The sequence below is a fragment of the Phoxinus phoxinus genome (assembly GCF_949152265.1).
Source record: "Phoxinus phoxinus genome assembly, chromosome: 20".
Lineage (NCBI taxonomy): Eukaryota > Metazoa > Chordata > Actinopteri > Cypriniformes > Leuciscidae > Phoxinus > Phoxinus phoxinus.
This window is the reverse complement of record NC_136895.1, coordinates 11,900,689-11,926,076: the sequence shown is the minus strand read 5'-3', so window position 1 is coordinate 11,926,076 and position 25,388 is coordinate 11,900,689. Positions and strand designations below refer to the sequence as shown.

Below are 25,388 nucleotides of genomic sequence, written 5' to 3'. Positions count from 1 at the left end.
AAGAAGCTTGGATATTTATCAAAATGTATAATTTTGCATTTCACAGCTGAGAAAGTCATACAGGTTTGGAAGAACACGAACTGGAGTAAATTATTTTTTCCCTGGGATGAGCAAAAGTAAAAGACACACTGTCTTTTTCCACACAGTTTTTAATTAGCGCATAAAACAGCTGAAAGTGTGCTTTACAAAAGTTGCAGAAAGTGAAATATATCCAGCAGAAAAGCAGATAGAGGCGAAGACTGAAAGAGAACGACAGGAAAAATAAAATAAATCACTGGCGATCGTTGCAACGATGAAAAAAAAAAAAACTGTAAACAACATTTTTAGACAATCGGCTGAGTTTCCCGGATCAGCCAATCCAGAGCCTCCTTCCTGCCTTGCCGCTCCATCTCTGCTCCAATCGTCTCCAGGCATTTCCTGTGGTAGTCGTTCACCCAATCACGCTGCAGGATGACAAGTATGTATTATTACAGCAATCCATGCATTAACGAAAGCATTTTCATAGAGGTTTAAAGGATTCATGCACTCAAATGTTGTAAATTATCAGAAGATAGCTGTCTCAAGCATAAAGCCGGAACGTATACTTTGGTTTTTACAAGTTTTTATGCTAGGGCATGCGTACTTTATGCGAAATAGCGCAGACACTGGACGAGAATTAAACTTTCTTGTGCGCTCTAATGTGCCGGGCACGACAAAACTGAAGTAAGCTTTAGGCATCTCTTATCATTTTCTTTTCAGTTGTTGTGGTTAGATTTGATTTTTTAAATAAACAATTATAAATATGTTTGCAATACTTTTTCATAGTTATTGTGCAAACTGCCCTGTTGCTAAAACACAGGAAACTGTTAGCATGCTAATTAAAGCACCATCACTACTAATATAAAAAATTAACAATATTTGTGTAAAAAAAATGTTGATAAAGTAGTCAGCCATTGCAACCCAACCGTAGTATCTATCGGTTTGCTCTTGCCTCTTTCTGTGTGAGCAGATCTGTGTTGATCATCTTCAGCTGGATGGGGACCAGGGTGAGGGGTTCAAACGTCAGACTACCTCTGTTCCTGTAGTTATACTGAAAAAAAAAAAAAATGTTGAAAGCTGAAATAAAAGCTCTCAAACATGCATTAAATAATTTTTGGTTTAGTTTGTTATGTCTTGGACTCAATAGTGACACCTATTGGTGTGGAGGAAGTATCATGCAAACAAATATTTGGACAGAATACCTCTGTTCCTGTAGTTATACTGAAAAAAGGAAGGTTAAAAGCTAAAATGTCGTTTATCAGAACTCTCAACCGTGAATTAAATAATTTTTGGTTTAATTTGTGCTGTTACGTCTTAGACTCAATACTGACACCTATTGGTCTGGAGAAAGCATCATGTAAATGTGTCCAAATATTTGGATTTTTTCTCAGCATAAATATGAACTGATTATGGAGTGGTTTGATGCAGTATTTACTTTGGTTTTTGCGGGAACTACCAGGACAACGTTTTCCAGCCGAATGCCAAAGGATCCATCTTCATAGTACCCGGGCTCTGGAACCAAACACGCACAAGACTTAAATATATTGAACCAACTTCACAATAAACTTTAACTACATTTGAGGCAGAGTTGCAATAATGCCGCCTTAAAAACTGCAATTAATAAATCCAGAATGAAAGTGTGTTTCTGTACCATCGCTGACGATCATTCCGGCCTCCAGAGGTTCGTCTGCAAAGGTTTTATAGCTGATGCCACACGGACCCTCGTGCACGTTCAGGAAACATCCGACGCCGTGGCCCGTACCATGAAGATAGTCCAACCCAGAATCCCAGAGAGCAGCACGAGCAAACGAGTCCAACAGGTGACCTGCAGAAAAGAGCACAGTCCACTGAGACCAAACACTTCTATTTACCTCACTTCAAACTGCTCCAGAACAAACCCAACTTCAAGTTTCTGATTTTAAGGACGTACCTTTGGTACCATTGGGAAAAACAGCAGCACTGACGGCGATGTGTCCCTTTAGGACGTATGTAAAGCATTCCTGTAGAGATCAAAGTTTTGGTACTGATAGTTTTCAGACTATTAAGTAAAGGAGAGAGTTTGATCTTGAAGGAAATTAAAAAACACGTTTTACCTTCTCATAATCAGATGGGGTCCCAAAATGCACTGTACGAGTCACATCTGTAGTTCCATCTCTGGATTTCAAAGAGAAAAATTGTATATATATATATATATATATATCAAATTTCTTTAAAGGGTAACTGTCGCCAAAATTGAACCTAGGCTCTTTTTGTTAATCTCAACTACTTTTGACCGACAAAATTCCAGCCACTGGAAACACTAACTGAGTCGTACAAAACCTTTCTTTTTAGTAAACTTTGTGTACACAAACAATGTAGGCAATGCTCGAGTTCATGTGTAGAGCCCCTGGTGATACTTCCAGCACAGTTTATGTTGTGTCGAGCCTTCTTAGTGTTTTAAAAACAGCGATGTTGATGCTATCATAAAAGTGCCCCTAGCACTGCCATTCAAAAGGCATTTTGACCTAAAACGAAAATACGGTCAATCTTAAAAGTGGCGTTTCCATTCTAATTATGCTTTTACACGAAAGATTGACTCGGGTATTAACAAAAAAAGCCTTGGTTCAATTTTGGTAACAGTTACCCTTTATTTCTTTCATATCTAGATAAATAAATAAATGAAGCACTAATTGTCCTGCAGTGTTTGTGTACTTACCTGTACTGAGCGCCGGAGTCAATAAGATAAACTTCATTAATAGAAAGAGTTCTGTTGGTTTCTGGGAGAGGCCTAAACGACAGATCAGAAAGAGAGAGTTTTTTAAAACAATTTAGAAAAAACAAAAACTTTAAATGCATGGTTAAATACTGTATTATCATAGCAGCCCACCTGTAATGTATTATGGCCCCATTTGGACCGACACTAGAGATGGTTGGAAAACTCAACCCAACAAAGTCTTTCTGTTGACTAGATAGACAAAAAAAAGAAAAGATTTTCAATTGAAAGCAGATTTTCTTGCTGCTTCAGTGTCTGCAGTTCCACAGATCACCAGATGGTGGCGCCACAATCTCATACAAGAGAAAAACAGCAAGTAATGCAGCTTTTTAAACGCACTGGCAACGATGGCATCAGTATTATGATACTGCTTTTATTAATAAAATTATCAAAAAATTCATTGTTTGGTTCTTTTTGCAGGTCGAATGCAGCATGTTCGACCCACCTGCGCAATTCTTCTGCTTTATCTGCTGCTGATATCTCTGTGACCGTACCTTTGGGAATCTAGACAAATGACAAATACTCTTATATTTTCGTTTATGTATTCATCATTCAATCAATAAGGTAGAAAAACATAGAAAAGTCGTCCTGAATGAATTTCCAGTGGATGGCGATACCTCTTTCTCCAGCCAGGCAAAAAGTTCGCACAGCGCCACGGCGTCTTTGATCTGTGATAAAAACATTGTGATCAATTAGGCAGAAAAAAAAAGTTGAAGATTTCTGGAATATCTCTAGCCACGTGGACTTACATGTGCCATTTTCATGCCCTGGATCTCTGTTGGGTTCTTGACGGCTTTTGCCAGACATAAGGGTGTGTATGGGATTGCAGCTCTGTGGGCCTGGACAATTACAATTGTAATAAATTTGAATTAATTATATTTATTCATATTTAAACACTTTAGATGGAAAATTCAAATATCTAGACTTTCCCAGTTTTGAGCACAGCAACCTGGTCAAATTGCAACCATAAAAAAAAGCATAAAACAGGATTAAAAAATATGACAGCTTTTGTATAATGACAGTGGTTTACTTCATATCCAAAAGGATAACACATTTGCTGTGTGAATATAGGGAATATTTCCTCCCAATATACCCCTTTTTGTATGTGGCGTCCCTCAGGGGTCAATTTTGGGACCGCTTTAATTTTCCCTGTATATGCTTCCTCTGAGTTGGATTTTTCGGAAGTATCTTGACTCACCTTAGGTATGACTTCTGTAAGAGCGCAGCTGGCTTTGTCGCAAATCCACATCTTATCTTTGGGCGCCAGCGCCGCACAAACCGCGCGCAGCTCCGTGAACACCGACTCGTACGGAAAGCACTGTACGGTCAGATCCGGTTTGCTCGGGCTGTCCAGCTCCAAATGCTGCCGGACCGCAGTGTCCAACAAACGCTTGCTGTCCACAAACAATCTAACATAACACATGGACCAAATGACAGCAATGAGTCATGTTTTGAAACCTGGGAAATTTTTAGTATAAAGTGAAGAATGAGGAATACAAGTTTTACTTTATGCTGTTAATGCCGATGATGGCGTAGGCGAAGAACACGGGGTTGTATTCGATATCTGACCCGCGCAGGTTAAAAAGCCCTGGAGAGAGAAAGTGATTTCATGTTTTGAATGTCACATGATCCTTTAGTAATCATTTCAATGATCTCACAAGTCATTTTTAGAGGTTTTACTATGTTCGTGAAGGCATTTCCAGGACTTTCACTTTACCAAATGTCGCAATCAAGTCTATAGTTATCAACATCAACACAAGCTAATCTGACACAAGAGCTCTCTTAATAGGAAAGTGGAGAGGAAAACGAGTGCTGGGTCGTGATCTGACCACTAAAATCACACACAAACCGCGCTGTACGCTGATACGTACATGCAATCTCATCTAGAGCCGTGACCACAAACCAGGAAATCTTCCTTTCTGCCATTTTTCCTCTCAGAGCTGTAATTTTATCTTGCCAGGTTAGGCCTACAAGGGAAACGGCAAAAAAAAAAAAGAGTCTCAATGTTCAGCAGCACAAACTTTCTGACTGACCTTTAAGATCAAATGTATATAGTGTGTAATTATCCTCCATTGAGAAGTGCTGACCGGTGTATTTGAGCCCCAGGGCGATGAGTTTGGTGCTGGGCCGTGCCGGCCGATCCTCCCAGACGGCGTCAATGAGATTGTCCTGCACCGCAACTAAAGAGTGACCCGCGCCGCTCAGAGCCTTAGACATGTTCTTCCACTGGTCTGAACAACACAACCACAGACAGCTGATGGTTTACAGTTCAAATAACATGATTTCTCTGACTGCAACCACAGTTAAAGTAAAGTAAAACTAAGTTTGTTTCTTTGTTTGTTTATAGTTTAACACCATGCCAGCTATCCCGGCTATATTCATGGAGAAAAAGAGATTAAAAATTACATCTTTTTTTTTTATCTTAGATACAAATTGTAAAACTACATCTGGCCTTACTTCATTTAAAATATTTTCATAAGAGTCAACTGAAAAATAGAGTTCACAGAGTTCAATCTATAACAGTTTCACAATAGAAAATATTCTAACAGAGTTTAATCTATCACAGTCCATCAAAATATGCTTCAGTGATAATGAATAAGTAAAATACAATGAAATATACAATACTAAATATGAATACTAAAACTATTTTTTTAATTCACCCCCATTAAAAAAATGTTAGTTGTAAATTATAAAAAAAATTACTTCAAAAGTGAAATATGAATACAACGAATTTTAACAGTAAAATGAAATGTAGATAAAAAGATCATTAAAATATATTTGTACACATATGTAAAGAATAACAAAATAATAATAATAAATGTAGCATGACACCCCTACAAATATGAACACAAATATCTGTATGGATAACCATATTCATTATTTTCAATAGTTCAGACTAATATGCAGAAGTGTTATGCCTATTTAAACAATTAATCATAATTTCCTATATTTTATTAATTATTAAAATCCTTTCAAATTAAAAATATTATTACAATTATTCAAATAAAATATTGCAGAATATGTAGAAGCATCATGCCCATACAAACAATTAATAATTTTAATAAAGTGGTAATCAAATTCATTAGTCAAATTTATATATATATATATATATATGTGTGTGTGTGTGTGTGTGTATATATATGTTTATAATACATTAATATGAATGAAAATATCTAAATGGATAACTATATCTATTATTTTAATAGTCAAATAGTCTAACTAATATGCAGAAGCGTCAAGCTATTTAAACAATTAATTATTTAAATAATATATAAATACAATTATGAATAAGAATTAACTTAAAAATATTATTTTAATTCACTAAAATATATTTGTACCCATATGTAAGTTGCATGATGCCCCTACTAATATGGCTGAAAATATTTGTGTGCATAACTACATTTATATTTAAAGGCGTTATTGTTGAATCCTCACCGGCAGCAATGATCCAAGGATCAACTCCCACTCTGGAGTTTTCTGGGAGAACGCTGATGAGCCAGTCCTCCTGGGACAGTGTTTCCTTCAGTCCTGACCATACAAAATCACAATCATATTCAAATTGCTCTTTTGAACGACGGTGTATATAGACTAATCGACATAAACCTCAAGATTGATCTATGTGAAGTCAGTGGAATGTGTCTCAATATTCAATTCAAGAAAATATTCTAATGAAAAGCAGCACCTTGGGCAACTTGCTTCCAAAAGAAGCGATCTGATAACAAATGTAATGACCTAGCAACTGCATGTCATAAAATTATGCAAACATGCCCTGTACCCATTTTCATCAGAGTCCAGTTATTGTCCATCTGCTGGCTGGCCTGCAGGAAGTACCGCCCATCAGTCCATAAAGCCGCATGCTGTTCTGTGACTATAGCAGTGCCTGAAACAAGCACACAACATTAATCCATCTATAGCCTGCAAACATGCGCTTTCTGTGTATTACAAACATAAGCAAAAACCAGAAGCACTTGTTATTATTAGAAAAAAAGTGGGGGGAAAATACAATTTAAAAAAATATATAATTTTTTAAAAATAAATGTCTGTTTTTGTTCTGTTATTTTGAGATTGTTTATTTTTTTTAATTAGTATTAAAAAAAGTAATTATTATAATGGTTATTAAAATATTATTAACTACTAATAATAATAATTAGATTACAATTAATAATAAACAATAAAAAATATTAAATACAATTATTTGTATTATTGTTGTTGTTATTAATAAACATTTAAATTACATTTGAGATTACTGTAATGCTTATTAAATTATTGTTCTTAATATATGATAATAATAATGTATTATCATAATAATTAGTATAATACATATTAATTAATAATAATAATCATATTACTTTGATTTATATGTAAGAACAAAATACATAATAGTTATAAGTAATTTAAATATTATGATTATAAAATATTAATAATAATAATTCGATTTACACTTAATAATAATAAACAACAATACAATTATAGTGTTAATATATAATAATAAATTATTATTATATAAAACTATTTACAAAATAGATTAAAGTTATTCTTACTAAATTATTACTTTTAATTTATTTGCGATTATAATTACTATTAGTAGTAGTATATGAGGGATGTTGGGTTATGCTTCATGCCACTCCTGAATGAGTCTGTGCCTCATTGACTACTACCACAGTCAAACTGTAAAAACGAGCTGTAAATCATGCATGACAAGCGGTCTCTCATAGTCATAAAATATGAACCTCATATCCCCGTTTTACTTCCTCATTCTTTGGGTGAATGAGATTGAGGTGGGGTGAATGGCACTTCTTGGAGTGTTGCAATGTCGATAATTGCGTGTGTGTGTCTGTGATTATATTGTCTGATTGTGATTTATCTTTATTTATGCAAGTACCGGTAATCATATCTTGTAATAAACATAATTGTTCCAATATGCGTGTTCCACTGTGATGTTTGCGCAATTCTATAGTTGATAAATCTCCATTGTGACCCAGTTAAAGAGGGTATTGTCATGTTTTGTACCAGTGAACCCCGTAGATCCCAAAATTCACTAAACTTCGAGCAACACCTGCACGCACCTGCAGAGCCGTTGAATCCGCAGATGAACTCCCGACGGCAGTCACAGGGAGCGATGTATTCACTCTGCAGGATGGACAGATGCAGCGGGGGAAAGAGAGAGACGAAGGGGAAAAGTGAGATCAGCTCTGTCAGCAATCAGTCCTAATTACTGATCATTTAACCATCCAGCAGAATGAAAGAAAACACTCAGCAGGAGGACACACACACACACACGGACGGACACACACACACACACACACACACACGGACACACACACGGACACACACGGACACACACACACACGGACACACACACACACACACACGGATGGACACACACACACACGGACACACACACACACGGACACACACACACACGGACACACACACACACACACGGATGGACACACACACACACACAGGCACACACACACACGGACGGACACACACACACGGACGGACACACACACACACACACACGGACGGACGGACACACACACACACACACACACACACACACACACGGACGGACACACACACACACACACACACACGGACGGACACACACACGGACACACACACGGACGGACGACACACACACACGGACGACACACACACGGGCACACACACACAGACGGACGGACACACACACACGGACGGACACACACACACACACACGGACGGACACACACGGACGGACACACACACACGGACGGACACACACACGGACGGACACACACACACACACGGACGGACACACACACACACACGGACGGACACACACACACACACACGGACGGACACACACACACGGACGGACACACACACACACACGGACGGACACACACACACGGACGGACACACACACACGGACGGACACACACACACGGACACACACACACACGGACGGACACACACACACGGACGGACGGACACACACACACACACGGACGGACACACACACACGGACGGACACACACACACGGACGGACACACACACGGACGGATACACACACACGGACGGACACACACACACCTAGAAAGGAAGGGGTGAGGGAAGCCCATCACTCACACAATAGAAATGAAAAGACTCAACACGACTGAGACACTAAACACACACACACACACACATTGAATATTTTTAAGGTAGCATTTTTATATATCACAGGCAGTACATTTAGAATTCACTGGTTGTACATTTAAATCACCGGTTAAATGTTTATAAGGAGGAATGTTTATAAATCACAGAATGTATGTTTATAAATTACAGACTATTATGTTTATAAATCAAAGACTGTAGGTGCGTCCCAAATTGCGTACTTGTGCACTATTCTATGCCATTTTGTAGTATAAATAGTGCGATTAGTGCGTTCACACTGAAAATCCCAAAAAGAAAAAGTGCGCTTTAAGTCCCCGGATGGTGCACTTATTTAACCAGAATGCTGGACACTTCATGCACTCGACTGTCCCAGCTTTAATCACGTATCGGAGGGGGACAGGCTATCAGAATCTGATGTTGAAAGACAAAATAAACGTATAAAGTTCATACACTACAAGGTTGAGTACATAAGTGCATAGTGTATAGTGCGTCATTTGGGACACAGCTTCTATGTTTATAAATCACAGAAATGAAACGACACGACTGAGACACTCCACACACCACACCACACACATTCGTAATGCACATAAATCGCATGCAATACGTTTATAAATCATAGGCTGTATTTTTTATAAATCACAGGTTGTATGTTTATAAATCACGCATGGAGCACAGCGTGTGTGTTTTAGAGCAGGTTCACCTGATGTGCATCTCCCGAAGGGACGATGTAAGCTTGGATGGGCTCTGCGATGCACTTGCCGTTCCTCATGGCGTGCCGGAGCTGCCGGAGCAACTCCACCGTGATCTTCGGGGACATGGCGTCTGTTCAGAGAGAAAGTGGCAAAATGTACACAATGATGACTACAGAGTGAAAAAACAATCAGTCGTTTGCCATTGTAATATTTTAGTCGATATCTAAATCTAATACACATGACCTTTTCACTTTCAGGCCTATGCTAATCAACTATAATCTCAGTCCAATGATCCCTGTGTGAAAGAAATAAAAATGTATATGCGAAGTTGCGAACCAAACAATTTAGTAAATCTGTTCACATGAGTGTGAATTTTTCAACTTTGATATGAGATTGTAATAAATTAAAACCACTGCTAGACTACGTTTGAATACTTAAGTGACATCAGATCAATTACCAAGTATATTGACATGATGAAATCAACAAGTTATTATAGTGTCGACAGAATTTCAATGTTTTTTAACGCGTGTGTGCAAAAGTGCATATATAAGCGTAAAAAAGGCTTTTGTGAATTACCTGTAGCCATTTTCCCTCTGTGAACCTGAGGTCTTACTGTTAACGTGGCGCTCAAAGTTGGAGAGATATGAGATTGTTAACCTTTACCTTGCACAGACTGTCTCTCAGGTGGCACAATGCGTCCATCCCATAGTTAAAGATTTACTGTCTACGTCTTCTTATTTTGTCATTACGTAACCATTAACCAAATGTGAAATTCAAGCGCTTTATTGGTTCCTTCCGCAAAAGACTAACACTAAAAACATTAGTTTTCAAAGATAAAAGATTATGTCATTGATGTCAATGAATGAAGGATTCAAACGAGTGAATTAATAAAGATTCTGATTGATAGTAATTCATATGATTTTACAGTATTAATAAACCAGTATAGCTTATGCCTTTTTTTTTTTTTTTTTTTTGGTAAAGTATGGCTACTTTAATGGGGTTTTTGTAGGGCTTCTAGGAAACTGAAGTCACAGATATTTTAAATACATTACAGTTTATTTTTGTGGCTACATAATTTTAGCCGTTCTCTATTCATTCATTCACAATAACATGCGCTGTTGTCAAAAAGCTACATCATCGAGAGGTAACTGTTCCATCATCCAATCACTGCAATGGAATTATCATATCGGACAGCTGATTGGGTGGACGGGCTCCACAGTTCGACAATAACAATGTACATTTAAACAGTAAATTAGCGAGCATTCCTTTTAGACGAAAGATTTGCAGTGTATGATGAATTAACAACGCATCAGTAAACTGAATTAAACCAAAACAATACTATATTTGTATTATATGGTATCCGTGGAAGGTGTGGCAGTACCCAGTACTGTTAATCAAAATATAATTTGTTCGATTAGAGAAATGGTAGCCTATTAGTCTGCAAACATACTTGGTTTTATTTATTTCGCACGCACATTGATCATTTTTTTTTCTATGTTATCAAATGAGAGGGCTGTGTGGTGCGCGCAGACGCTTCCTCGATTATCAAAACAAACGCATGTTATGCAAGCGACAACAATAACACTCGTCTTGGTCTCACGCTGCACAATCCACCGCCGCTTTCTGAGCATGCAGCACATATAGTGAATGACTGACATCAAACAATTCACCATTTACCTTGGAGAAGCGAGTCCCGAAATGTAAACTATTGGTAAAACTCTGCTGTTCCTTGTGTTAGTGTGCGAAGGAAGCTGCCATTACAGTGATGACGTGTGCGGGCACGTGACATGCTGCCTCTTCCAGTCACATGGCGGCGAACATGGGAATCTCCCACTTCTAGTCTATTTTGATTTGTGATTCACAGAAGTCTAGTGGTATATATTGCTATAAAGACCAAATGAAAACTCAATTTGTTTAGTTAAATGTTATTTAGTTAAACTATATTATATATTGAGTTGATAGAAACAGCTTCTGACTACAGCATTGATTTGTTAGTCATAACTGAATAAAAATAACATCTCAGCATGTGTATGGAAATTACCAGACAAAAGTCCTAATTTACTGACAAATGTCTCTGTGAAAGCAGATGGGCCAAAAATGATGACTTCTGTCTGTGCGTCATTTAGCTGAACAAAGTGAACAACATCCATATTTAACATTCCTCAAGCAGTCAAACATACACTGTTAACTATAACACCCTTTCAATGTAACGGAAAATAGCACTGAGCGTCATCTGCACAACAATGAAATTAGATGTTATATTTTCTAAAAATTGCATAAAGGGAGGAGCATGTATGGTGAAAATAAAACTGGACCCAGAATTGAGCCCTGTGGTACCCCATATAAGACCGGTGCACGAGATAAAGAACAATCTCCACAGATAAAGTCCTATACATATTGTGTTTTTGAAAGAAGTCTCTTCATCATTACTCCAGTCTTCAGTCACATGATCCTTCATTCTATGCGGATTTGCTGCTCAAGAAATATGACTTATTATTATCAATGTTGGAAACTATTGTGCTGCTTAATATTTTTGTGAAAACCATGATACTTTTTCCCGGGATTCTTTAATGAATAGAAAGTTCTGAAGAATAGCATTTATTTGAAATACATTTTATTTAAACAATGTAAAAGTCATTAATTTGCTGAATAAAAGTATTAATTTATTTTTTATTTTACCCCCCCCCCCCCTCTCCTATTCTTAGTAAGTCACCTGCCAGACATCTACAATAAAACACACACACACGCACGCATGTACGTACGCACATACGTACGCACGCACGCATGCACACACGCACACACACACAACACAAAACACAAAACACACAACACACAGCACAAAACAAAGAGTTAGGAAGGCCTAAGACACAGGCTCAAATAACAAATTATAGTCATGTTGCATGAAAACCAGGACTGTGTTGTTTTCAAACGGATTGCATCATAAAACATACACATAGAAATCTGAGTTACATGGGAATAAAGGAGCATAATACAGTATTAAGTTATGCTTTTGAGGAATTTACAGTGAATTTACAACCAATTTACAATGGAATTTACTTTTAAAAACCATTAACAGCAGAGCAGCAAGTTCAAGACGTTTGTGAAACATGATCATGTAAACTTCTTAAATGAATATGGGTGAGTAAAATGCACATGACGGAATGAGAAATGTTCTTTACAGTACACAGGGTAGCGCTATATTTAGTTTACTGACAAGAATGAAAAGTTGGCTGTAAGATATACTGTAGAAGTATGTGTTTAATGGATTGTACTGTTGTTTAACAACATCCCGATTGTTCAGCTGATAAAACGTTAAAAAAAATAAAAAAATAAAAATCAGTAGACAAAACCCAGACAACAACATAGTGTCCATGAATCCACATGTACCAGATGTGGCCCGGATCTGGGCCGACACTATGTTGCGGTCTGTGTTTTGTCTACTGAAAGTTTTTTTTTTTTTGGAAAGATGTGTCGATTTGGTGTCTAACCACAACTTGACGGCTTCCTAACGTTGGGGCGGACCTGTCCTGGTTTATTAAAGTATTGAAGCGAAAGCAGTGAGATCATTATAGGGTCCATCTAGTGCCTCAGTCACCCGAGCAGAAAGACTGCAGCCACCATGACGGACAGTACCATCCTGTAGGGGACCAGCATCAGTCCTGCATTTCCACCTGAAAAAGGAAGATATTCAGGTTTAAAAGTGTAAAACGCTTTTCCATGATGTAAATGTTGATAAACACAGTGTTCAGGCTTACTTGGCTTACACGTCTTCGATTCTTTGAACACACCCATCTTGTCACTGGTCTTAACTGAGCTCAGCTTGTCTTGGCTCACTTTACCTGGAAAACAGGTTGTTACAACACCATTGTTTCTATCCATTTAACTTTTGGTCATTTATAATGTTTTTTCCCTCACAGTTTTAACCTATTAAAGTTTGTTCATTTTTTTACTTAAAATGGATTTGTCAAATTTCAAGGCAAGCTACCCCAAGTAAATAGATTAAAAATAAATAGATAATAATAATAAATATGATCATACTTCACCAGCTGATTGCTTTCAGTAAGTATTGCAAGTATTATTATTTTTTTTATAACCAGTTTTCTAAAAAGGTATGTTTAAATAATTGAATACTTTTATTTGCATAAATTCCCAAAACATTAATCTGGACATTGGATAAAGCTAGGTTCAAAATTCTTGTTTTATTTTGTTGACAACGGGATTAACAAAGGGATTTTTGATATCTATTTATATCACTCCATAAATCAGAAAATACTGTCAGCAGCCAGAAAAAATAAATTTGCACTATGTTTCTGGGAATAAATTGTAGCATAAAATTAGGCAAATTATATATGAACAAACCTCTCAGTAAAAACCTTCAGAATATAGATAGAAATAAAACTGTAAAGTTTGGCGTATTTAAGTTCTACTGTGGATCAGAAAAAAAATATTTTGAGAAAACAGTCTATTAAAACACATGTAGGCCTATCGCAACTGAAATTTACAGATGCAAATAGATAAAGGGCAATCAAATAAACACTTAAAATGTATTTGGATGTTTTCTTTGCACTAGTTTCAAACATGTTATGAAAAGCCAAATAGCAAAAAATCTCAAAATTGACCAGCGCATGAAAAAACAATGTTTTGCCCGTAGTGTCATGCAGTTTTTGACCAGTCAGCTTAAAATATGATGATGATCTTTTCAACTATGCCCTATAGAGAACTACAACGCTATTTTTTACTATATTTAGTATGCAACCACACAGCAACCCCCCACAACTCAATCACATCACATTTTCTTAAAGTTCAAAAAGTTTCTTATAAAACACACCATCTAAAAATACAAATAAAAAACAGAACACTTTAGTTTCCATCACGTCTGTCCTGTGGTATAGACCTCTGTCATATACCGCTCTCCTGTTTCACCGTGTCTCTATGTTTCACCAGCGCATCAGATTACCGCGCAATTTCCCTTTTTTGTGTCTTTTGAATGGACTGGATTGTTCATTGTTTTGATAGAAAAACCATACTAAGTCAGTTCATCAGAGCAAAGCAATAACTTCAATAATATATGAAGAGACACCCCCAGACCCTCAACAGATCTAATACAAGTGTGACTCTTTTCTGTCAGCTCTTGTGCTTGAATATATGATTATTATTATTATTGTATAACAATATTGTTTCCATATCATTAAACACTGAGCTATTTTTAATCGTTTAATCTCACAGTTTTTTTCTCTCTCCAGCATCTCACGCTATGAGCGCTGCATGTCGCGTGAAGCTGAAAACAACTAAATTTGCAGAATTAAAAACGTCCTATTCTTTTGTTTACCTGACACCAGATAATTGACCTCCTGGCATTTCCCATCAGACGTCTGTGAAGGAGATCCAGGTAAGATGGAAACTCTGGATACGGGGAGGTTTAGCGCATCTGCCACTCTCTTACGGAAATCATACCTGGACACAACAGTCAACGTGTCATAATAAAACATGTTTTGCTGTTGAAAAACATTTATTTAATTTATAATCTGATGGATGACTTTTGATTATTTATACGTGCTATAATGGATCAAAATATCAATATCATCACAACATGCACTAAAAACTTTTATGGAAAGGTGACATCATGTGTTAATTAAAGAAAGCCAGGAGTCATTCTGTAATGTCAAGAGTCATTGTCACCTGGAAATAAGCGTGTTTCTTTTTTAACTATAATAAACATTTCCCATCCATGATATTTTTTGATTGTTGACATACGTTTTGTGGTTTCCATTTTTACACACAGAAATGAACAGATCGAATGATCTAAGTTTTGTTGATTTTTTAGTTTTTCTCTGTAAAATTTCCTGATATTCTTAGCAAATTTATTGATATATAAACACCAATTTAAATCATGATGCATCATGGGCCACCATGACATGACAAATTCAAGTACAGTAGTTATTAAATAGGCTTACAGTGAAACATGCAATTTTAACCTTAAGGATCTACAGTACTTCTACCTAATCCAGTCCTTAAAAACTAGATTTTAGTTCATATTTTGAACATAAAAAGTTAATTGTATGAAGGACATTTCTGTATTTGTGAACGTACCTGCTGAAGGACGCCTTCTTGGGGAAGATCTGCATGGCAGAAGATTCTGAGTGAATATCTGCACATGTAGTTGTGGTGCTATTGAGTCTGAGAACTAGTGCCCTCTTGACAACTGGGAGTAAAACATTGAGACAATTTCTAAGTTGATCGTTATGCAGAATTTTATTCACAAGTGTGAAAGTTATTCATATTTGCTACCTGTGAAGTCTCCGGCCAGCTGCAACAGAATGTCATTGTACAGTTGTCTCTTGGTGAGACTTATGGGTCCATGTCTGCCCGTCAGATCTCCAGCCAAACAGGACAGAGTCCTCATCTGAGAACAGTTGTTCATCTGAGAGACAATTATTCTGTCTTAATTATTTTGCATGATATATTTAAAAATTGAAATGTAGCATTTAATGAGAAAACAGGCCTTTATCTACTCTCACATTTGTAATGTTGAATGGATTAAACATTTCGTCTTCCCCTGGACATGAACCATCTGACCACACCGGCTCTTCCGCAATGTACCAGGAAGCCTCTGCAAACTAGAAACCAATAATAGAAGTTGTCACATTCAATGCATGGAATAAAATTTTATTACGACAGCTAACATGACTAACGAAAAATCGGATCAAATTGAACTTACATTTGATGGTTTTGATGCCTGTACATCCACTTCTAACCTAACGTCATCATAGCTGCCATCTGGAAAGGTCTGTTGGTACTAAAAACATGTACAGTGTCTCACTTAGCATTAATATATTAAATATAATATCACATTTTTAAAAAAGTATAGGCTATATAAATATTTATATATATATTTTTTTATAAATTATTATAAATATATCTGTAAAAATTATACATAATAATATATGTAATGATTATCGTATAAGCAATATTTGTAGGAAAAAACATTCAATTGTATTATTATATTAAGTATTGTATTATGCATCCTAATGTGCTGGAAAACAACAATAAATATTCTGGGGTATTGTTTAAAAATATATATTTATATTACTGCCCATTCAAGGGTTAAGTAAAGTGAAATTGTTGCCTTGTTTGACCACTTTGAATTCAATTACTAATGAAGAACTTGATAAAATCAAGTAGAACTAACAAATTACTTGACAGGTGAAATGGATGGAAGCAAAGATTTAAAACAAAAATAATGACAAATGCTTCAGTGCACCAGATGCTCTTTACAAAATGTGTTAAACATATCAAATATATATATATATATATATATATATATATATATATATATATATATATATATATATATATATATATATATATATATATATATATTGTTGTTGTTGTTGCTGTAAATCATGTGAATCGTTGTTCCGTACGCAACACCAAGACCACAAGACAGCTGCAGGTCTGTTGTGCGGCATGTGACAGATCCATCTGCCTGCGGTAGAGATGAGCGTCATACCGTCCCAGCAGGACAAGAGCTGTACCCCTGCACAACCACAGCCTCACCCAGTTACCCCTCACCACCCCTTCCTCCTCCATCCAGCATTATTAGCAGTGTCATCTTTTTGTGGCAGATTTAAAGTGACGGTAGATTTTAAGCCACTTTAGGGTGAGAGCTTTTTTACCGTTCCCTCTAATTTAGTTACAATGAAAACAGTGGAAGAAATTCAAAATAGACTATTTTGTAGCAACACCTTGGATCCTGGCAACCAACCAGAAAACCCTACCATCATGACAATGAGTTTTGAACAGGCAAACACCAGCTATAAAAATCTACTTATATGATGTATTCTTAAAAACACCTATTTTAGAGCTGCTTTGTTTTTTACCATCATCACTGTCCCAGTTACAGCCACACTGAACTTGGCCTCAGCGATCACCCAATGTCCATCTGGGGCATCCTCTGCTGTGATATTTGTACACCTCATTCTGTAAATAGGGAAAGAAACCATTTTAAGTTATCCTTAAGTTATCCAGTTTTTTCCCCACATTCCTAGGTGAGTCAAAGAAATCTGGTGTATTACTTGTATAAATAAACATTATGAATGATGTGTGTAGAGGAATGAGCTGTGTGATTCTTGCCATGCATGCTTTTCATGACAGGATGGCTATTAGGTATGTCAGATATCTGACTCCATAATTATTCTAAATAGCTTTACAGAAAACTGATATGAGGTCTTTTTCCGGAATACTCCGTTTTCCCAGTTGGGAACAAAACATGTTAAAAGTTGACAGTCTCACTGCTGCCTCAATGTGGCAAATGTGCCAGATTTTGACATAAACTTAATGAGGAACTGAGACAAAATGCAGAATTGGGAATTGTATCACAACCTGCACCTGCAGCTGTTTTCCTATTTATGGTTCTGCTTCTAAATAGCTTAAGAAGAAGCAAACGTATCCCTTATATTTATTTTAAAGTTCAAAATGTTGTGAAAGGCCAAATGCCAGATGACTGTTTTGAGGATGTATGATACATAAAAGATCTAACCTTGAGCCGTTGTTATGATGTATGACCAGGGACCGGCCAATGATGCTGTTTGGTCCTGAAAGTGGCATATTACCATCCATGTACTGGTTCTGTAAGCTGTTCTGACCCATCAGGTGTCCGAACTTCCCACTGATGTCTCCAATCTCATACTGGTCGACTGTGCCAATCCCTGAAGTTGGAGATGAGGTTGCGTTCACAGAAAACGGGTTGAAGTGCCCCATGATGTTACTGTCGGAGCAGGGTTCCTGTGGGCTCTTGATTGGAAGAATATGGACGTGGTAGCCAACGGCTCTGGCGTTAAGCCCGGTGAAGGAGATGTTTAGGATTGTTGGCCCTTGAGGAGAGACTTGGGAGAATCGGACTTGACCTTCAGAAGATTCAGGTCCGGACCAAGAACTTGAGCGAGCAGAGGGAAAGCGGAACAAGGTGAGGTTTGCGCAAGCGATCCGTGGAGCTGTTTGGTTTGGACCATGTATTACCAAGGAACGACCAATCATTCCAGACAGCCAAGAGGTTGTGTCAGTAAAAAAGTTCTTGGTAGCCACCGTCCCCATCTCAGACTGTAGGTCCAGAGTTTTTTGCTTGCCAGCGATATCCCCAACTTCACAGGCAAAAGGGCTGTTGGGACCACAGTTAACAGTGTATGCACTCACCGTGGTGTCTACGTAGAATGGGTTCCAGTGTCCTCCAGTGGACAGACAACATGCCGTGTCACTGTCTGTCTCTGTGCTAATGGGATAGTTGTGGACGTGCCAGTTGTGATTCAGTGTAGAAGGTGCAGAGAGTTGTCCGTAAGATAGGTCCATAAACACAGAGACATCAGAATATGGCTCACCACTGAGCTGGGTGAACAGGACCGTCCCCACAACCAGTCCACGAAAGGCCGCCTTGGCGACAGTCACTTCGCCGGGGTAGCCTATACTTGCACAGGCAAATCTGGTCGTATTGGGCAAGTGTATCACGACAGATCGACCCACAATGCTATTCCGCCCAAACAGAGGTAGGTTCCAGTCCGTTAAATTGGCCTGAAAGTTGTTTGCATTCTCCAGAGAACCATGCCTGGCACTCAGATCTCCTACCTCAAAGCGATCATGCGTGGACCCTCTTGGTGGCGGATACGCTGGTGCCTGTACATTCACATTGAAGGGGTTCCAGTGACCCCCAACATTGTTGTTGCTACAGCTGCTATCCGAGGGAGATCTCATCTGGGGTAGGGGAAATTGATGAACGTGGTACGGCCCAACTCTTCTGTCCAGGTTTGTCAGGTTAACAGTGATGGTGGTGAGATCGAACGGAGATGCTTGATGGAAGGTGAAGTAGCCTTTAATCCCTTGCATGTTCAGGACAGCACTGACAACCTTCAGTTCAATGCTTCGGATCTCTGCACACGCGTAGCTTGAGGTCAAGTCGAGAACAGCGAAGTGGACACCAGAACTGAGAGCGGAGATTTCCAACCGAGACTTCACAGGTTCTAGAGGTGATCCCACACTCAAAAGGCCTAGTCTTGTAAGACTCTTAGGATCCAGACTACCAAGAAATGTAGTGCAGCTAGTGGCAGAGCTTTGTGACACTAAAATTGTGACATTTGTAAAAGTCCTGGTTTGATTGATATTTCTTAGATCTGAGAGAACCCTCGCCCCTGTTTCTCCTGTCACTTGCCGGATGAAGATGTTCCCACCCACGGGACTGAAAAACCGTGCCTGCCACGTTCTGACCTGGGACTCCGACATGAGTCCGGCACAAATCCTTATGCCGTTACATGTCTCCACCAGCACTGAGAGGGCTTCCAGACTATGGTGCTGTTCAAATAGAGTGGGCACATTCACCACAGCCTGGGGCGTACCTACAGTAAAGGTGAAAACACTGTCTCCTATGTATGACTTTTGACAGGGTGAAGCAAAATGGCCGTACATTACAGGGAACGTAGTGAGGGAGATATTGAATGATTGACATGTTCCGGTTCCTGTGAGATCAACAGTGGACTTCAGCTCTGTGGAGTCAAAGATGACCCAACCAGTGATCCCCACCATGTTGAATTCAGCCCGATACCGCACACAAGAGGCACAACCTAAACAGAGTCAATGGAATAATCTAAATATCATAGGAGTTCAAATTAAGCACATTCATTCTTTTCAGGAAGTCTACAAACCATGTAAGACTTCAAGCGTTTAATTGTAGCAGGTCACATGCAGATATATCAAACAGATCAGTCAGACTCCAGTGTAAGATTAGACATGTTACTCATCTGTTATACCAGAGGTTTTCAACCCTGCTCCTGCGGACCCGATGTCCTGCAGAGTTTAACTCCAACCCTAATCAAACACACCTGAACCAGCTAATCAAGCCCTTCAGGATTGCTTGGAAATCACAGGCAGTTGTGTTAAAGCAGGTTGGAAATAAACTTTGTAGGACAGTGGGTCCCCAGGAGCAGGGTTGAAGACCTCTGTGTTATACTTTTGTTAGACACTAATAACTCTGATTAAAGGAAATCATTATTAGCTTAGGATGTGCTCAGGTGACAGGTGGGTTCAGGTGTCACATTTCTAAGAGATTCTCTAAGAAGAACTTCGGTAGTGTCCAGTTGAATTCTGGGAATTGTGCGGTTTAACACATAAATAAATAATGTCTCAGTCGAGCTGAGTCATACTGAACTACAGTGATCCATTCAAAAAGCATCTAAGTTTTTAGCTATGCAAAACTCCCATTCATAAAAAATGTCAAAGACATTAAAGCATGATTTTACTTTTTCACCCCTTTCCCCTTTGCAATAGGTGCAAAGGTTAAATAAATAAAAAAACAATGATACAGTTTAACCAAGTTAACTTAAAAAAGAGGGCTTAGAAATTAACAATATTTTTAAATGCAGTAAAAACTTAGCATGTACATTCTCTCACATTGCATCAACCTTGAAATTTGTTTATAGTGCCTGTTATGGGTTTAGCATTACATTATACCTTATGAAACACTAGGCATCACATACAAACACTAGATATCACCAGGTATCACAAGGTCACTGAATAATTTAACAATTGTTAAACAATTACAGACTGTCACATGCTAATACGCTAACTAAGAATGTATAATATCTTACAGTGAAACAATGTGATGAAAATCATTAACTTTACCCTTGACTTTGCAACAATTTTCCAGAAACTCAAAGTTGAGAGACCACACTTTGAACATGCAGTGTTGGCTGTGCAAATCCCTATATTTTTGAGTAAAGAAAAAAAAGAGTTGGCATTACCCCACAGGATGAACAGGGTCAAAGCTCTTGGCAGCAACATGTTACCAGCTGTTGTTTATGTGTGAGTTTGCAAGCAAGAGGTAGGCAGTGTTATAGGCAGCTGTGTGAGTGGTTTCACAAGGGAAGCCCCTCTGTGTGTGTCTATAACCTTCTGTACTATAGTCTATATTGATGTGTGCATGTGTGTGTGTGTATGTCTGAATTCCTCATTGTCTCAGTGTGTAGCTGGATTGAATGAGACTGTGGCGTGTCTCTTAATAGTTCTCCAGGGAGGGCAGCAGAGGGAGTGGCTTCTCAACATCCTGCGTTCACGCTTATCTTGACATAGACGCATAACAGCTGACACAACATATACAAAGCATTACTTTAAACCATGGAAATAGGGCAGGTTTCCCCTGGAATTAAGGTTTATGGAAGTGATGAACACACTACAGGAAAATAAATCTCAACATTTTGGTTTTAGGCATAGATAAGTAGCAAATATAGCAATTAAAACCTAGGATCATTGGTATTTTTTCTACTTTTCTGTTTCTTGCTGTTTAATTTCTCCCCAATGTGGCCAATACAACATACTATCCTGATAAATATAGGAGCCGTAGGATTTATTTTTGGCATGAGCTGCTCCAATATGCTCTTGAGGTTCTTCAACTGGTGCTATTTTAGATAATGACTGTTGAGGCCTCAATGAGGAGATGTGACGTAGAGAAGAAGAGTTTTACTCATAGACTCAATGGTTTTGCTATGGAAAGATTCACATTATTATGGCTAATTATAGCTGGTGTATACAAGAGATATAGTGACTAAACAAGCAGTCCACAAATAAAGAAGCTGCTTCTAATCTCCACTTTCACTTCATTATTAGAATGAGAGCAGCCATTCTTCCATTAGATCAGTTCTGTTCATAGTTAAACATGCCGTCCATGCGTTTCATTTCGGGCTTATTTGTCATTTCAAGAATGAGTTTCATATCTGGGGTGCATTTTCCGAACAACGACATAACTAGCTGATTAACTACCGTACTACGATGCTTCGTTGAAGAAATCGACTAGAGTCACGACTGTTTCCCGAAACCATATTGTCGCAAATTGGTCGTTCAACCACGTTGGTTAATGATGTCACGCAGGTGGTGGAGTAATAACTTATTTTATTCTGTTTGAGATCGAATTAATGCTAGATCCCAGTAAACACATTTCTACTATGGCAACGTCGCTGTCTACGTGCTCGCAACTTTGTAACAACCAGAGAATGTCTAAGGGGAGAACTGACACTCTCGGTAAACTTCCGGCTTCTGAACTGGTTGCAGTTCCACTCTGGTTCCACATGAGGGCGCTCACAGGACGAGTGCAGAATGAATGGAGGTCTATGGAGCTATACCCCTCAAAATCCACTTTTCTTAGGATATAATTTTTTGTCCGGTAATTTGAATATTGTATACGAAAGGAGATGCAAAGAAATTCCACATTGCGAGGTGTTAGATTTTTTAGAGTCACTTTTAAAATGTCAATGACGTCGTTCACATTGTACGACCAGAGATACTGATTTACGGCAATCCTTCGGTCACTGTGGTGCTTTCGTGCTCTGCACTTTCTTTTCTCTCGAGGCATCTCAACAACACGGCCGACACAGGTAAATACACGTGCTAGAAGAGTTTTTGCTTGAAGACATTCTGGTCCCGCTTCGGATGCCACGATGCCATCAAGCGGTATCTCTGATCGTAATCAGTCCTTCACTGACCAATCAGCGTTCATTAGCAGAATGCTAGCGGGTTATGGGCAACAACAACTCAACCTGTAAGAAATCGAAAGGACATAAGTACTCGTTCATTCAACTTTCGACCTATAACCCATGTTGAACTTGCAAAACCTACAATCAAATCTGAGATTTCTCAACAGCAATCGGGTGAAAGAGACAAATTTAGCCGTCTAGCTCCATAGACTCCCATTCATTTTGCACTCGGGCGATCGCCCCCAGTGGAACTCTGGTGGAACTACAACGAAAATTCAGTACAATAGGAGTGGCCAGGCTCTCCGTAGACGGGCTATGATTATAATCAACACCTGCAAATGTTCACTTCGAAGAGTAAAAATGACAATAAAACTGCATATGGTAATCAAATTGCACTTCCAAAAGTCATACATTTGTGAGAGAGAGAGAGAAAACCTTATACAGGGAGTGACTAACGTTAACTAGCATGAGCAGACATGAGAAAATCTAGCAAAGAAACGAATGAGACGACAAATCAAGGAAAAATAAACAGGTGTGCGAGCAGTTACAAAGTTTTTTTTCTCTGTGCGTTACCAAAAAAAGGAAAAAAACATTAACAAGTATGTGCTCAAGTCGCTGCCTGTTCAAGGAGTGCTGAAATCAATTAGTCTGCTATTAAAGTAATTTTGGCTTCATTATGGCGTATAACTTTTGGCATAAAGTTAAATAGGCCTATTTGTCATACCTGACCAGAAGATGTTCCAATAAATGTCACATAAGGAAGTTTCAGGTTGTGTTTGTATAATTACGTATTATTTAGCTGAGGTAAATTAAACGCAATTCTCACACCTTTGCTTGATGTTGAATGAGACGTTGCCCAGGCCAGCGGTTGGTTGAAATTTAGAAGGCTGATTTTCGCTCTTCAAGGCAGTGACGACGAGTACATATGTAGTCCAGTGGTTGTCCAGACAACCTCGGCACGACCTTAAGCAATGACCCTGAACAATGTCAACATTGTGACAACGCTGTAACAACCTTCACCACACAACGTAGTTGTAGCAAGCTTTTGGCCATGTTGTTAAAACGTTGTTAGAAGGTTGGGTGCGTTGTGCGTTCTGTGTTTGCTGGGATGTTTTGCTAGGCTATAAATACAGACATGGCATCTAAAGATTTCTCATTTTGCTTTTTTTCCAGATTAGGCTAAATCATGAATTGCGTATCTATAGAGCATGTTCGCACATGCGCACTATTCAAAAACGACGATTTAAATCTCCTGACAAATTAAAATACGTAAATTATTTGTATGCATTCTAAATCAAATATATAGTATTGTAGGCTACTGAATGTCAGCTTGCTTATTTGACTTAAGATAAGGAATTATTGACTCCACATGTCATGAACAAGAAACTATGCTTCAAACCACAGGTTTGTCGTTCTGTCGTTCCAACCACACAACTTTCCGATGGTGTTTGCGAATGTTCGTCGGAACGATGGTTTCGGGAAACACCGACTCGTATGCCGATAACGACGGAACTTGCGACCATAGTTGGGTAACGATTCTTTTGGGAAACACCCCAGGTTAGTATAATAATATCAGAAAATTATAGCTGGTGTATACAAGAGATATAGTGACTAAACAAGCAGTCCACAAATAAAGAAGCTGCTTCTAATCTTTTGTTCCCTAGTGATCATATCTCCACTTTCACTTCATTATTAGAATGAGAGCAGCCATTAGATCAGTTCTGTTCATAGTTAAACATGCCGTCCATGCGTTTCATTTCGGGCTTATTTGTCATTTCAAGAATGAGTTTCATATCTGGGGTGCATTTTCCGAACAACGACATAACTAGCTGATTAACTACCGTACGATGCTTCGTTGAAGAAATCGACTAGAGTCACGACTGTTTCCCGAAACCATATTGTCGCAAATTGGTCGTTCAACCACGTTGGTTAATGATGTCACGCAGGTGGTGGAGTAATAACTTATTTTATTCTGTTTGAGATCGAATTAATGCTAGATCCCAGTAAACACATTTACGTTGAGGCAACGTCTGTGGCACGTTCCATTTCTACTATGGCAACATCGCTGTCTACGTGCTTGCAACATTGTAACAACCAGAGAATGTCTAATAAGGGGAGAACTGACACTCTCAGTAAACTTCCGGCTTCTGAACTGGTTGCAGTTCCACTCTGGTTCCATATGAGGGCGCTCACAGGACGAGTGCAGAATGAATGGAGGTCTATGGAGCTATACCCCTCAAAATCCACTTTTCTTAGGATATCATTTTTTGTCC

At 38.4% G+C, this 25,388-nt stretch overlaps 2 protein-coding genes across 3 annotated transcripts; both read right to left on the bottom strand.

Moving 5' to 3' along the window:
- Positions 1-131: 131 nt before the first annotated feature.
- xpnpep1 (X-prolyl aminopeptidase (aminopeptidase P) 1, soluble) lies at positions 132-11,685 on the bottom strand. Of its 2 annotated transcripts, XM_079592377.1 has the most exons (20): positions 11,285-11,685; positions 9,616-9,737; positions 7,837-7,900; positions 6,546-6,650; positions 6,206-6,298; positions 4,858-5,001; positions 4,642-4,737; positions 4,277-4,358; positions 3,969-4,179; positions 3,520-3,609; positions 3,388-3,438; positions 3,216-3,274; positions 2,885-2,962; positions 2,714-2,785; positions 2,112-2,172; positions 1,949-2,018; positions 1,670-1,843; positions 1,454-1,530; positions 971-1,069; positions 132-443 (listed from the first exon to the last, which is right to left on the bottom strand). In XM_079592377.1, exons 2-20 carry the CDS (start codon positions 9,730-9,732, stop codon positions 324-326), a joined length of 1,863 nt encoding a protein of 620 aa, XP_079448503.1. In that variant the 5' UTR covers positions 9,733-9,737; positions 11,285-11,685; the 3' UTR covers positions 132-323. The 2 variants fall into 2 exon arrangements, with proteins under 2 accessions (XP_079448503.1, XP_079448504.1); XM_079592378.1 differs by lacking the exons at positions 132-443; positions 971-1,069 and adding an exon at positions 1,177-1,239 and having other exon boundaries at positions 11,285-11,416.
- A 506-nt stretch (positions 11,686-12,191) lies between these two features.
- cusr (Copper-only SOD repeat protein) lies at positions 12,192-21,617 on the bottom strand. The gene is made up of 10 exons (XM_079594146.1): positions 21,391-21,617; positions 18,147-20,214; positions 17,488-17,587; positions 16,326-16,403; positions 16,126-16,224; positions 15,896-16,028; positions 15,698-15,809; positions 14,937-15,061; positions 13,363-13,446; positions 12,192-13,278 (listed from the first exon to the last, which is right to left on the bottom strand). The coding sequence occupies exons 1-10, from the start codon at positions 21,428-21,430 to the stop codon at positions 13,199-13,201; spliced, it is 2,919 nt and encodes a 972-aa protein (XP_079450272.1). The 5' UTR covers positions 21,431-21,617; the 3' UTR covers positions 12,192-13,198.
- Positions 21,618-25,388: the final 3,771 nt, after the last annotated feature.